This window comes from Fringilla coelebs (genome assembly GCF_963513975.1).
Source record: "Fringilla coelebs genome assembly, chromosome: 18".
NCBI classification, from domain to species: Eukaryota; Metazoa; Chordata; class Aves; order Passeriformes; family Fringillidae; genus Fringilla; species Fringilla coelebs.
In genome coordinates, this window is record NC_140044.1 from 7,306,912 (window position 1) to 7,319,039 (window position 12,128).

At 65.7% G+C, this 12,128-nt stretch overlaps 2 protein-coding genes across 2 annotated transcripts; both read left to right on the top strand.

Moving 5' to 3' along the window:
* The first annotated feature begins 4,056 nt into the window (after positions 1 to 4,056).
* On the top strand, positions 4,057 to 4,924 carry ID1 (inhibitor of DNA binding 1). Its single transcript, XM_084217893.1, has 2 exons — positions 4,057 to 4,414; positions 4,604 to 4,924. The coding sequence occupies exons 1-2, from the start codon at positions 4,094 to 4,096 to the stop codon at positions 4,643 to 4,645; spliced, it is 363 nt and encodes a 120-aa protein (XP_084074019.1). The 5' UTR covers positions 4,057 to 4,093; the 3' UTR covers positions 4,646 to 4,924.
* Positions 4,925 to 7,793: 2,869 nt separating this feature from the next.
* LOC311160693 (bactericidal permeability-increasing protein-like) lies at positions 7,794 to 11,574 on the top strand (the record flags this gene model as incomplete). The annotated part of the gene is made up of 15 exons (XM_084217708.1): positions 7,794 to 7,941; positions 8,172 to 8,286; positions 8,371 to 8,499; positions 8,581 to 8,736; positions 8,868 to 8,931; positions 9,045 to 9,105; positions 9,263 to 9,354; positions 9,440 to 9,673; positions 9,760 to 9,819; positions 10,271 to 10,438; positions 10,591 to 10,658; positions 10,941 to 10,983; positions 11,138 to 11,201; positions 11,283 to 11,359; positions 11,438 to 11,574. The coding sequence occupies 15 exons, from the start codon at positions 7,794 to 7,796 to the stop codon at positions 11,477 to 11,479; spliced, it is 1,521 nt and encodes a 506-aa protein (XP_084073834.1). The 3' UTR covers positions 11,480 to 11,574.
* Between the last annotated feature and the right edge of the window lie 554 nt (positions 11,575 to 12,128).

Genomic DNA, 12,128 nt, shown 5'->3' on the forward strand with positions numbered 1-12,128 from the left:
TCTGCCGTGGGGTGCAGGACCCTACCCTAAGTCAGGACCCCACTCCCCAGCCTGGTGTGTCTGTTGGTGTGAGGCTGGCACTGCATCCTCCCTGGCTTTGGGTGGTAGGAGCTGCATCCCCATGCAGCCTCCAGAGGCCCCAAGAGAGCAGGAGCAGGCTGGGGGCTGCACAAGGTACCCCCATGCCAGCATCACCCTCCTGCCCTGCAGAGCTCCGAGCAGCTCCTGCCTGCTGTAGGTGTGGTGGAAGCATGGCCGGGAGCTTTCCCAGGGCAGCAGGGAGCGGAAGGCCTGGGAAGGGGAGAGCAGGGTCACCCCTCACCCTGCCTGGCCGATAAGCTGGGGCCGGCCAGGAGGAAGGAAGTGTGTTGGGCCCTGCAAGGAGCCACCGCTGGAGCCGGCACTTCAGCGCTCCTCAGTTCCCTTGCCTGCTGCACCTGGGCCTGTGGCACCTCCGGTCCGGCAGGGCTGAGGCCACTCGGCTCCGCTGTGTCTGCGCCGCTGCTGGGCCACTTTCCCCTCTCCACAGGGTCCCTCCGGCTCGGTGGGGGCTGCGGAAACAGGGATGTGCCGACTCTAGCAGGAAACCTCCGTCCACTTAACTGCGCCCAGCTCGGGCAGGGGCCAAAGCTGCCTGTTCTGCTGCCAGCAGATGTGGGGTTTGGGATGATCCTCACCTACCCACTGACCCATGGCGCCTCATGGCAGTGAGGTAGATGCCTGTTGGCCAGGGGAGCTCATGGGCACATGCCCCTTGTGCCAAGCTCCCACCAGGAATTGCAGGGGGGTGGGATGGGCTGAGCTGGCAGTGCACAGGACGCAAACACCAGGCAAGGGGAGGGTGGTTTTGTGTTTTGGGAGTGCTGGTGCCTGGGATGAGGGGGGACACACAAGGGCTGCTCATCTTTAGAGCCCTGTGGAGCCTCGCCACCTCAGCACGGCTTCAGCTGGGTGATGATGGGTGATGGGTGCTGAAGTTGTACCTCATGCTCTACCAGGCAGGGTGGGGGGTGCTTTGCTGTGATGGTGGGTGCTGGTGCTGAGCTCTGGGGTCCCATGGCGTGGAGGGTGCTGGTGGTGAGAGCTGGGGTCCTGTGTGATGATGGGTACTGACAGTGGCGCCCGGCCGGCGGCTGTGAGCAGGGAGAGGAAGCAGCCCAAGGCAGCCCCAGTCCCGGTCGGCCGGCGAGGAGGGGCAGGAAGCTGGAATAAATCCCAGGAAGGGCTGCCTGGCTCCAGCTGGTCTGGGCTGCAGCGGATGGAAGCTGGGAACGGGAAGGGAGAAGGCGGGAGGGGAATGCGCAGGGGCTTTCTCAGGCCTCGGCCCCGCTCCAGCTGTGCCGGCGGCCCCGGCACATCTGCAACCCTGGCTCAGCAGTGTCGTGCGGACATGGGGGGGTGGAAGCTCTGTGTAGCCTCAGGGGTGACCTGCGGATGGCACCGGGAGAGGGATCTGGATGCAGCCCAACCCCAGACAGTTTGGGAATAGTGGTCACTGGTGGGGGCCCAGCCTGACCTGCCTTGTCCGTGCTGCCTTCCAGCCCTGCGTGCCGGCATGCGGGGCTGGCTGCTGCCGCTTCTGGGGTGCCGGCTGTACCCCATTCCCCCATCACAGCAGCACAGGCAGCCTTCTCGGCGGCCTAGCTCGGCCATGCCCTGTGTGGTCCCGGCGGGGCGGGGGCGGCCGGGGGCTTTGATGTTCTCGGCTGCCGGGCAACCCCTGCTCAGCGCAAAGCAGCCGCCCCCCGGCTGCCCCCCCGGCCGGGCTGAGCCCCGCCAGCACCATATGGCCGAGGCTGCTGTTACCGCGCCGTGAGCCCCGTTCCCAGAATTGAGATGGAAATGAAGCTCTGTGTTCTGCCGGACAACACTGCTGTGCCGGCCGGCTCGCCGTGCCAGGCCAGGACCCCGCGGCCAGCTGTGGCCAAGGCAGCGTCCCGGTGCCACACTGTCAGCCCGGAGCCCCGCACCGCATCCCCAGCACCCCAGCATGCGGAGGGATGGGGTGAGGGTGTCCTGCTCTCGGGGGCGTCCAATGGGCTGGGCCAGCTGGAGTGGCCGTGCCAGGGCGGCTGTGCCGTGTGTGCCATGACACGGCCACCACGGCCACGATATCCGTCCACGTCCCCGCGCCGCTCAGGGTGGCCGGTGGCAGGGGCGCGGGGTCCGACTCGTCCTGGCATTGTTGGCGGCGCAGCTGGCGGTGGCGGCGGCCGGCCGGCGGCCCTGAAAGACATTCCTGTGCACAATGTCCCCGGCCTCCCGCCGCGGCCCGGCCACTGCCGCCAGATGGGGGCTAATTAGCAGCTTTGAGAGCCGCGGTGGGAACCGGGCAGCACCAGGCCCTCCGCCGAGCCCTGAATGGAGGGGGCGACCCCAGCGCCGTGCCCACCCTGGGAACCGCCACCGCACCAGGCTGGGGGACACAGGGAGGAGGGACAGAGGGAGGGACAGGGGATCCAGCTCCCCCCAGCCAAACTGGCAGGGCTGGAGTTCATGCATACTCTCCAGGATTGCTGCCCTCCCCAAAAGAGGAAGAAGAGTGGACACCTTCAGCTCCCTGAATGCCTGGGGACGTGCGGCAGGGTCTGCCCCCCCCAGCCCAACCCCATAAAGGGCTGGGAAAGCTGTACTGGCACTTGGGCACACGTGTTGGTGTGCAAGGCAGGGTGTACGTGTGCATGAGCATGCATGTGTGTACACGTGTGTGTGTGTACCTGTATGTGCGTCCATCCGTGTGTGCCTCTGTTGTGTGCGGGTACTTGTGGCTGTGTTTGGTCTCCACAGGTTTGTGTCTGCGTGTGAATGCTCCTGTGCACATACTTGGATATGTCCCACACACATCTGTGTGTGCAAGCATGTGTCTGTCCACGCCTTTGTGTGTGCACACGCACACCCACCCTGCGTGTCTGTCTGTGCACACAGCCGGGAGTGTCGGAGGCTCAGCTTTGCCTGTCTCCCTCCCTTCCCACCCCGTTTCGTGCTGCTCGGGGTGTGCCGGGGTCTGGCTCGGGGGCCCTCCCCGGGCGCTGCCTGCCCTCCCTGCAGGTGCGGGGTAATTAGCAGTAAGGCTAATTACAGCCCGGACCAGAAACCCTTGGGGGCAAGGACCGGCTGCCTGGCACAGTGGCGGGACCTCCACGGGTTTCTCCCGCGCCAGGGCCGTGCTCGCAGCCCCGCGCTGCCCCACGCACCCAGCGCTCGACCCCTCTCCCGCCCCGGCAGCCGCCACCGAGCAGCTCTGCCGAGGTTTGAGCCCCGGGAGAGGGGGGAGACGGGGAACTCCGAACTTGGGCCGGGGGGCGCGGGGCTGTCCCCAGTGGGGTTGGCCGTGTGCCTGCGCCATCGTGGGGCCCGGGTGCCCCCGTGTCCCCGTGAGGGTGCAGATGTCCCCCCGGGGTCACTGTGATTCCTGTAAGGTCCCGGTGCCCCCGTATCCACGAGAGGATGCCAGTGTCTCCGTGGGAGTGCCGGTGTCCCGGTGGGGGTGGTGATGTCTCCGTGGGGGTCCCGGTGCCCCCCGTAGGGGCTGCAGGTGTGTGTCCCCGCCCCGCCCCCGTCACCATGGGCACCGCCCGCCAGGCGCCGCGCTGACAGCGCGCGGCGTTTTATGAATGGGTGACGTCACGACCCTGGCGTCTCACGGTCTGAGCCGCGGCGGGGCGGGGGGGGGCGCGGGGAGTGCGGGGGGGCCGAGAGCCCGGAGGGGCACCGGGGGCCTGGAGGGGACAAGGGGCGAGCGGGACTGCGGGGAGCCCGACACCGAGAGCCCGCGGGGCAAACACCCGCGTTAACTGCGGGCAGGGTGGGCGCTCCGCACCTCTGTAGCCTCCGCACCGCCGACATCCCTGCCCCGCAGCCCAAGCCCGTCACGGAGGTCTCTCCGCCATTGCCCCTTTAAGACGCTGCCCTTTGGGGCGCATGAATGGAGTAGGCGGGGCTCTTTCCGCATTTCCCGCATTGCCATTGGTCGAGGATTCCCCGCGGCCCCGCCCACTCGGCGGCGGCGCTCTATAAGTGGCGCGGCGGGGCGCGGGCTCCTTGTCCGCCCGCCGCGTCCCTGTCCTGCCCGCCGCGCTCGCCGCCTCTCGCCATGAAGGTCGCCGCTGTCGCTTCTTCTCCGCTGCCCGCGGGCGCCGGCGGCCCGTTGAAGGCCGTGCGGCCCGGGGAGGCCGCCCGTTGCGGACCGGGCCTGGGGGTGTCCCCGGTGGCCGCGGAGCAGGCGGCCGCCGCGCTGCTGTACGATATGAAGGGCTGCTACTCGCGGCTACGAGCGCTGGTGCCGACGCTGCCGCGGCACCGGCGGGTCTCCAAGGTGGAGCTCCTGCAGCACGTTATCGACTACATCTGGGACCTGCAGCTGGAGCTGCAGTGCGGGCCCCCCCGCCCAGGCGCTGCTGGGGATTCCCCCGAGGTGAGTGCGGACCCCACGGCACCGGCTCAGACCCGCGCTCCTGACGGGCAGCACCGGCGTTCCTTGGACTCTCCTTTCCCCCAATCCGCGCCCTCTCCTTCCCGGGGATGTCCCTTCCTCCTGCCCCCGTTCCATCTCCGGCACCCTCTGGCAAGTATTGACCGCCCGTTTCGTGTCCCTTTCCCGCAGGCTCCGTGCATTCCCGCTGCCGATCGGATCCTCTGCCGCTGAGACCGCTCTGGACCTTCCACGGACATCGTCCCCGGGATCCCGGTCCCTCCACGGACATCGTCCCCGGGACCCCGTCCCCGAACACCGCGGCTCACCCGCATCCCTAGCTCCCCGGCGGGGCTGCCCTAGGGGTCCTCCCGCAGCCTGGGCAGGGGGTGCTGTGGGCCGGATCCTTCCTTCTCAGATTGCTGAGAGCATTCCCCGTATTGTATATTACAATGATGCTGGAGAATATTGTTCTACAATAGCTGGAGTTTTGTTATTAAACAAGCCCTGATGACCACACGTGCGTTTTCTTCCTCCCCTCACACCCCCTCCCCAGACTTTTGGGCGTGTTTTGCTCCAGGGATTTGTGCCCCATTTAACGGGGGCAACTTGTGCAGACCGCTGTGGGCTGGGTGGGTATGTTGGGGGATGCAGGGTCTGGGATCCTGCTGGGGAAGGGGTTTCTCACGGGCTGGTCCCAATTCCTTGTGTTGCAGCATTGCCCCCACAGAGCCTCTCCCAGTGGTTCCCTTGGGGTTTCACTCACCGGGCTCAGTGAGGTGTTGAGGGTGAGACACAGGAGGAAAGATTGTTGGCACTCTTATCTTCTGTGGTGGGATAATGCAGCAGCACTGGGATGCATCTTCCTGTGATTAGGCATCTAATGGGATGATGACACAGAGGGGACAGTGCTGTGAGCCAGCTGTGGGGCTCTGTGCCCGGATGGAAGTGTTGTTTCCCCATCTCCCAGGACAGTGGTGTGTTTGCAGCCTGGAATTCCCTTCCCTCCCCTTCCCAGCTGGGCCACCTGCACCCATCAGCCTTTCCGAGGCTCCCACAATTGTTGCTGTGTCAGGACTGGGGGATTGCAGGGGTGATGATGCAGGGATTGTTCCCTTTAAAGGGGAGACCAGATACGAATCCTGGGGTGCTTCTCTCTGTGGCCCCGCCCCTGTGGTTTCTGCTCTTCCCGGTGCAACCCCTGCCTGTGGGGACACACAACCGCTTGGGATAAGGAAATTGCATCAGGGCTTGTGCAACCCCGAGGGCTGGGGGTGCCCCGGGCAGCTGCCCTTACCTGAGCTTCCCTGTGACTCACAAACACCTCAAGGATCTCACAGCCTCCTGTTCCAGATCTGTGCAGACTTCCCTACGGGCCTGACAGGGCACAACTGGGGTGCTTGGAGGGGCTCTTGTTGCTCTGGTGGGACCCTTTAGGCTGCCCCCCTCCCCAGGGTCCTGAATGAAGGGATTTGGGACTGGAAGGGGTTGAGCAGCCCCGGGCACGGGCGTGTGCGAGGCTCTGCACAGCCTCTGTGTGTGTGTGTGCTCACAGGCACGGTCACAGCTGTGTGTCCATGCGTGTCCACTCGTGCTTTCCCAGCCCCGCAGATCCCCTGGCAGGGCCTGTGCAGGGGACAGGTGACTTGGGCTATCAAGGCACTGCCTCGCCTGTCCACCCCTGTCCTGCTGTAACATAGCAGCAGGGGACACGTAGGGGGGCCGCGGGCTCTGGGCTTCTGTGGATGAACTTGTCCATCCTTGGGTGGGTCCCCTCCATCACCCCCCGGGTCCTCTTCATCGTCCCCCCTGGTGTCTCCTCCGCCGCCCGCCTTCCTCCCAGCCCCGAGCGCGGCGCGGACGGGGCGGTGGGTCCCTCTCCCGGTGCCCGCTCGCACTGCACGGCTCGGGCCGCCCTCCTGGAGTAGCCTGGAAGGTCCCGGGATAGGAGAACCGGGGCTGGGGGCTCTGCTCGGGCCGGGGGCAGTGCGGGAGGCGCTGGGGCCCTTCCCGTGCCGTGTTCCCGGGTGCCGTCCTTATCTGTTCATTGCCGCCTGATGCGTAAGCTCCGCTGGAGCGGTGGGGAGAGGGGCTCCGTGCGTGTCTATGTGTGTCCCCACGTCGCTGCCTGACCCCTGTACAAGACCTGTGTGCCCCACGACCGAGCCCTCGCGATGCAACCCAGCCGCCATCCCCTCCTCAGGGGACGCGGGTGGCCACCCCCGGGTACCCGGCACGGGAGAGCTGGGGAAGGGGCTGCGGGGCCAGCCCAGGCTGGCGGCGGGGCCGGCAGGGCCAAGCCCCTGCACGTGTCGGGATGCCGGATGCGGCAGCACCAGGATGCACCGGAGAGCCCGAGGGAGCGCCCAGCCCGCGGGCACCTGCGCCCCAACCGGTCCCTCGATGTTTTCATGGGACCTGATTCATCCCGGAAGGGATTAGGGACGGGGGAAATGGGTGACGTTGTGGTGTGACCCGGACCCGGGATGGACACTGGCGTCAGAGCTGGTCCCTGCTGTTCACTGCCACGCTCAGTCCCCGGGACACGGAGGAGCCGGGACACATGGCAGGACCCAGCGGGCACGGTGAGTGCTGCTGAGGGCAGGGGCACCCTGGGATCAGGGGCTCTGGTAGGCATTGGGCTGGGGGTCAGGGTCTGTGCTGGCCTCTGGGTCACTGCTGGGGCCACTGGCCACCCCTGCAGCCGTGGCTGCTGGCCCCGGGCATCCCAGGCCAGTGGGCAGCTGCTTTGAAGACCTCCATAAGGTGCATTATGTGGGCTGTGGTCCCTCTGGTGAGGCTGCCTGTGGGCTCCATGTGCCCCTGTGGTGCTGAGATGAGGCCCTGGCCCTACTTGAGGTACCTCTGGGTCTGCCAGGCTGGATCCAGGGGGGCAGCTGGAGCCCTGTCATCCATAGCCCATGGCACTCAAGGGGCTCACCCTGGCTAGGGGACAGTCCCTCTGAGGGTGGGTTTGGCAGTGCGGGTGGCTCCCCTGCCCCAGGACCTGCTCATTGTGTCCCTGTCCCCCACTCCTCCATTGCTCCAAGGCAGAGATCTTTGTGACCTTGGCCCAGCTGGGTCTCTGTGTGTCCCCACATGTCCTGTGTCCCTGTGGGGAGCCCCAGCTGGTGTCCCTGGCTCGTGTGTACCGCCAGGATGGGGGCTGGCAGGGCTGGTGTGGGACCCTGCATTCCCCTGCTCCCACGATGGGGCTTCCCCTTTGAGTCATGGTTGGGCAAGGCTGGGCTTTCGGTGGCCAGAGCACCATGGTGTCCCCGTGTGTGCTGATGTCACCCAGGGCTCCCTGTCCCCGATATAAGTCCTGGCTGTGCTGGTGCACAGGGAGGGGGTCTCTACACCCGCTGCATGTCCCCCAGACATGTCCTCTGCTCCAGCCTCCAGGTCCCAGGACCACCCTCGAGGTACTGTATGGCTCTGCCTCTTGCTCCTGCTGCCCACCTATGTCTCTGCCACCATCACCAATCCTGGCATCAAGGTCTGGCTGACCCAGAGGACACTGGAGTTTGGTGAGTCTGTGCTCCTGAGTACGGAGGGATGGGGGAGACCAGTGGGAGATGATGCCCAGACTGCTAAGGATGGGGAATGAGGGGAACCAGTGGGTACCCCAGGAATGATAGCAAGTCTGCCAGGAATGGGGGATGGAAGGACCATCCTGGTCTTGGCTGCTCACTCTGCTGCCACCCCAGGTACCCCCACCCCTTCCTTGGTGTCACCCCAAATTCCCACTTTGCCCCAGGCCGGCGCTTTGGGCTGGAGCTGCTCCAGTCGATGCTGCAGAAGGAGCATGAGCTGAACCTGACGGGTTCCTACAACACCCCGCTCCTGGGAACTCTCACCTACGCTGTGCCACGGTAGGAGCCACCTGTGGGTCCCTGTTGCTGTCCCCATTCCTGTCTGCGCCACAGCCCCAAGCACAACTCACCTGTGTTGTGCAGGATTCACATCCATGAGCTGCAGATGAATGAATCCACGCTGGACTTTGCCGAGGACGTGGGGGTGAGGCTGACGGTGCAGCGCGCCCGAATCCAGCTCAGCGCCGACTGGGCAGCCCAGCTGGGAGCCATGTGAGCGCTCATGGGGACAGGGACAGGACTTGGGTGGCCCAATGTCACCGCTGTCCCTGTGCTCACCCGCTCTGTCCCCAGCCAGGACAGTGGCTCTGTGGAGCTCCGCATGCAGGACCTGGCCGTGGCAGCGGTGCTGGGGGTGAGCGAGGATGGCAGTGGCCACCCCACGGTTTGGAGCGCCGGCTGTGACACCCACGGCACCGACCTGCACATGGAGTTCCACCGTGGATACAGGTGATGCCAGGCCCCTTGCTCTGTCCTGTCCCTGGTGTGTAAGGACTGCTGGTGCCCCAGCCAGGGTGGTGGCCTGGGGGAGGCTGGGTGGGTGCCATGAGGTGATCTGAGCACCCCACTCTGCCCTACAGCTGGCTCTACAACCTTCTGGCACCTCTGCTTCAGAGAACCCTGCGGCAGCAGCTGAACAAGCAGGTGGGTGCTCAGCCCCTGTGCCCTGGGGTGTCAGTGTCCCTGTCCACCCCAGCCCAGCGAGAAGCTTGGAGACCCTCATCCCTGGGCTCGCTGACACCCTGCTCTGCTTCCAGCTCTGCCTCGTGCTCCACAGGGGCATTGACAGGCTGGACACTGTCCTGAAGCACATGAAAGGTGGGTGAGGGGACGGGCAGGTCCTGGGGGGCTGTGGGCAGGACTGGTGCCCGGCAGGGTCTGCAGGACCCCCCTGTGGGGCTGGATCCTGACAGAGCCAGGCTGTGGGAGGGGGCTGGGGGTCTGACTCCTCCTGTCCACCTCCGTGTCCCTGCAGTGTCCACCCAGCTGGACACCATTGCTGCCATTGACCACTCCCTCCTGGCACCTCCAGCCTTCACAGAGGAGTATGGGGACATTGCCCTCAAGGTAATGTCATCCTGGGAATCCCTGGGCCAGATTTGGGAACAGGGAAGCCTGGCTGATCCTCACATCCATCTGTGTGTCTGTGCAGGGAGAGATCTTCAGGGTGGGCAGGTACCAGCAGAGACCCTCAGCACTGCCTGTGGTGCTGCCCGTGGCACTGCCCATGGCACTGCCTGTGGCTTTGCCCTCGCCCCTGCCCCCCACACCGCCCATGGCACACGAGCCCACGCTGCTGTTGGCCGTCACCGAGTTTGTCGCCAACTCGGCCGCCTTCACCTACTTCACAGCCGGGGCCCTGCGCAGGAACATCTCCAGTGACATGGTAGGAGAGCAGAGCTGTCCCCACTGGCGTGTCCCCGTGCCCACCCCTGCTCAGCCCCAGCTCCCTGATCCCTCCCTGCCTTCCAGCTCCCCCGGCGGTTCCCGCTCCAGCTGAGGACCAAGAGCATGGAGGTCTTCTCCCCTCAGGTGAGTGGGATGGGACACAGGGATAAGGGGACACAGGCAGGACATGGAGTAGGACAGGATGCCGGTGGGATGGGACATGGGACACAAGACGGGATTGCAGGAGGAACAGGAGATGTAATGGGATGCTGGAGAGTGGTGCATGAAAGGATGCAGGAGGGATGGGAAAGAGGTGGGGCAGAGGAGGGATGGGATGCAGGAGGGAAAGGTTGCAGGTGGGATGGAACATGGGATGGCACAGAGGTCAAATGGGATGCATGAGGGACAGGACAGGGAATGGGGTGCAGTGGAAGTGGTGGGTGTTGCAGGCAGTATGGGATGCAGAAAGAAGGGAACACCCCAGGACAAGGACGTGGGCAGGGCAGTGATGGGCACGCAGGACCTGGGCAATGGTGGGGACCTGATGGGGCATGGCCAGCATGGCTCTGTGCCACCCCTGCCCTTTCCCTCCCAGCTGCAGGAGCGCTATCCAGACCAGCCCATGGAGCTGCACCTCTGGGCCCGCCAGCAGCCCCTGCTCTCCTGCCATCCTGATGCCCTGCACGGGACCCTCTTCAGCTCTGCCGAGGCCTTTGTGGTGCTGCCCAACGCCACCCGTGTCCCTGCCTTTCTGCTGAACATCGTGAGTGGCTGCTGCTGCCACGGCTCAGGGAGCCAGGGGACCCCAAAGGACCTGGCTGGGGCTGGTGTGCCAGTGCTCCTGGCTGGGGCCAGCTGGGTGAGGCTGGGTTGCAGGCACTGCCTTGGTCTCTCCAATGTCTCCTCCTGCTGCAGGATGCCAACGTGACCGGGAAGCCGACAATCACCAGGAACAGACTCGGGGGCACTGTGAGACTGACAGGGTTAGTGTCCCACCCTGAACAGGATCTGAGCTCCCCTAGGACACACCTGGAGAGCTCCCCCACTCTCCACCTCTGTCCATTTGCCTCCCTGAGTCCCGAATTGCCTGCTCAGACCCCATCCTGCCCCCGGCTCCTATCTGTGCCAGCTGCCCTGGCAGTAGGTGCTCAGCTGGACCTGCTCTGCTGGGTCCTGGTCCCACCATGGAGCTCAGCCTGTCCCTACCCTGGGGCAGGACAGTTCCCATCCCTGTGTCTGGCTCTGACCCTGATCTTGTCCTACAGGCTCCATATAACACAAGCGGCATCGAATGTGGGCCCAGTGGAGGTGAGTGGCTGTGCCAGGGAAGCCAAGGGGAGCCTTGGGGGGAATCTGGGGTGCTGTGGACCCCATGCATGGCAAGTCTGGCAGGGGGCTGAGCCCTGCCTGCAGCATGGACCCCTCTGTGCTGAGCCGGGCTCAGGGCCTGCCTGTCCCACAGGTGAAGCGTCTGGAGACCTTGCTGAAGTTCGGGCTGTGGCTTTTTGGGGTTCCCCGGGCAAACAGTAAGTGCTGTCCCCATCATGTCCCCATCCTCCCACAGCTGCACCAGGGCCATCCCCTGCTATGACTTTCTCTCCCCACAGAGTGGCTTCAGGCTGGCATCCCCCTGCCCCTCCCACATGGTCTCAGTCTGCTCAGACCCCGGCTCTCACTGCACCAGGTGGGTGCCACCACTGTCCCCTTACCCCGGCGTCCCCCATGTCCCCCATATCCCTTTTCTCACCCTGACTCCCTACAGGGCTTCGTGCTCATCGCCACGGACCTGCAGTACGAGCCATGAGACGCCACCTGCCTCGTGGGAACCCGCCTGTCCTGTCCCCATCACCATCCCGTTGCCACCGTGCCCCCGTGGCTGGCAAAGCGCCCAACCTCGGGACCCCCAGCCCCCACCTCGGCAGGGATTAAAGCGGGCGCGTAGCTCAGCCCTGTGTGTGTGGGGTGTCTCGGGGAGCCCCCTCACCCTGTCTCCCAGGGGCATTGCCGTGTCCTCTGCTGCGAGGGGCTCTGGCTGTGCCGTGGTGGCGTCCGTCCCCTGCGGGGGGCTCCGGGCGGTGGGGTCGGGGCTAGTGGCCCTCGGGGACCAGGGTTCCCTCCAATTCTCGCGGCTCTGTTGGTCATAGGGGTCCCTGTGCTGCCGCTCCCCGCAGCCGCAGCTCCGCGGCAGCTCCTCCCGCTGCCCACGGGATGGTGCTCGTGTCCGCGGGCTCCCACCGGTCCCACCGGTCCCCGGAACCCGCCAGGCCCCGGCCGCTGCCCCCCGCTCCGGGGGTCCTCCGGAAAGCACAGTTGAGGGGGGCTGGGGATGGCTGAACGGGGCGCGTCCCTCCGTGAGAGGGATGTGGGGTGGCTCGGCGTTCCTCGTGCTTGTGACATCCCAAAAAAGGCTGAGTGTTTGCGTGGTCCAAACCGTGCTGGAATGAGCCCCGCAC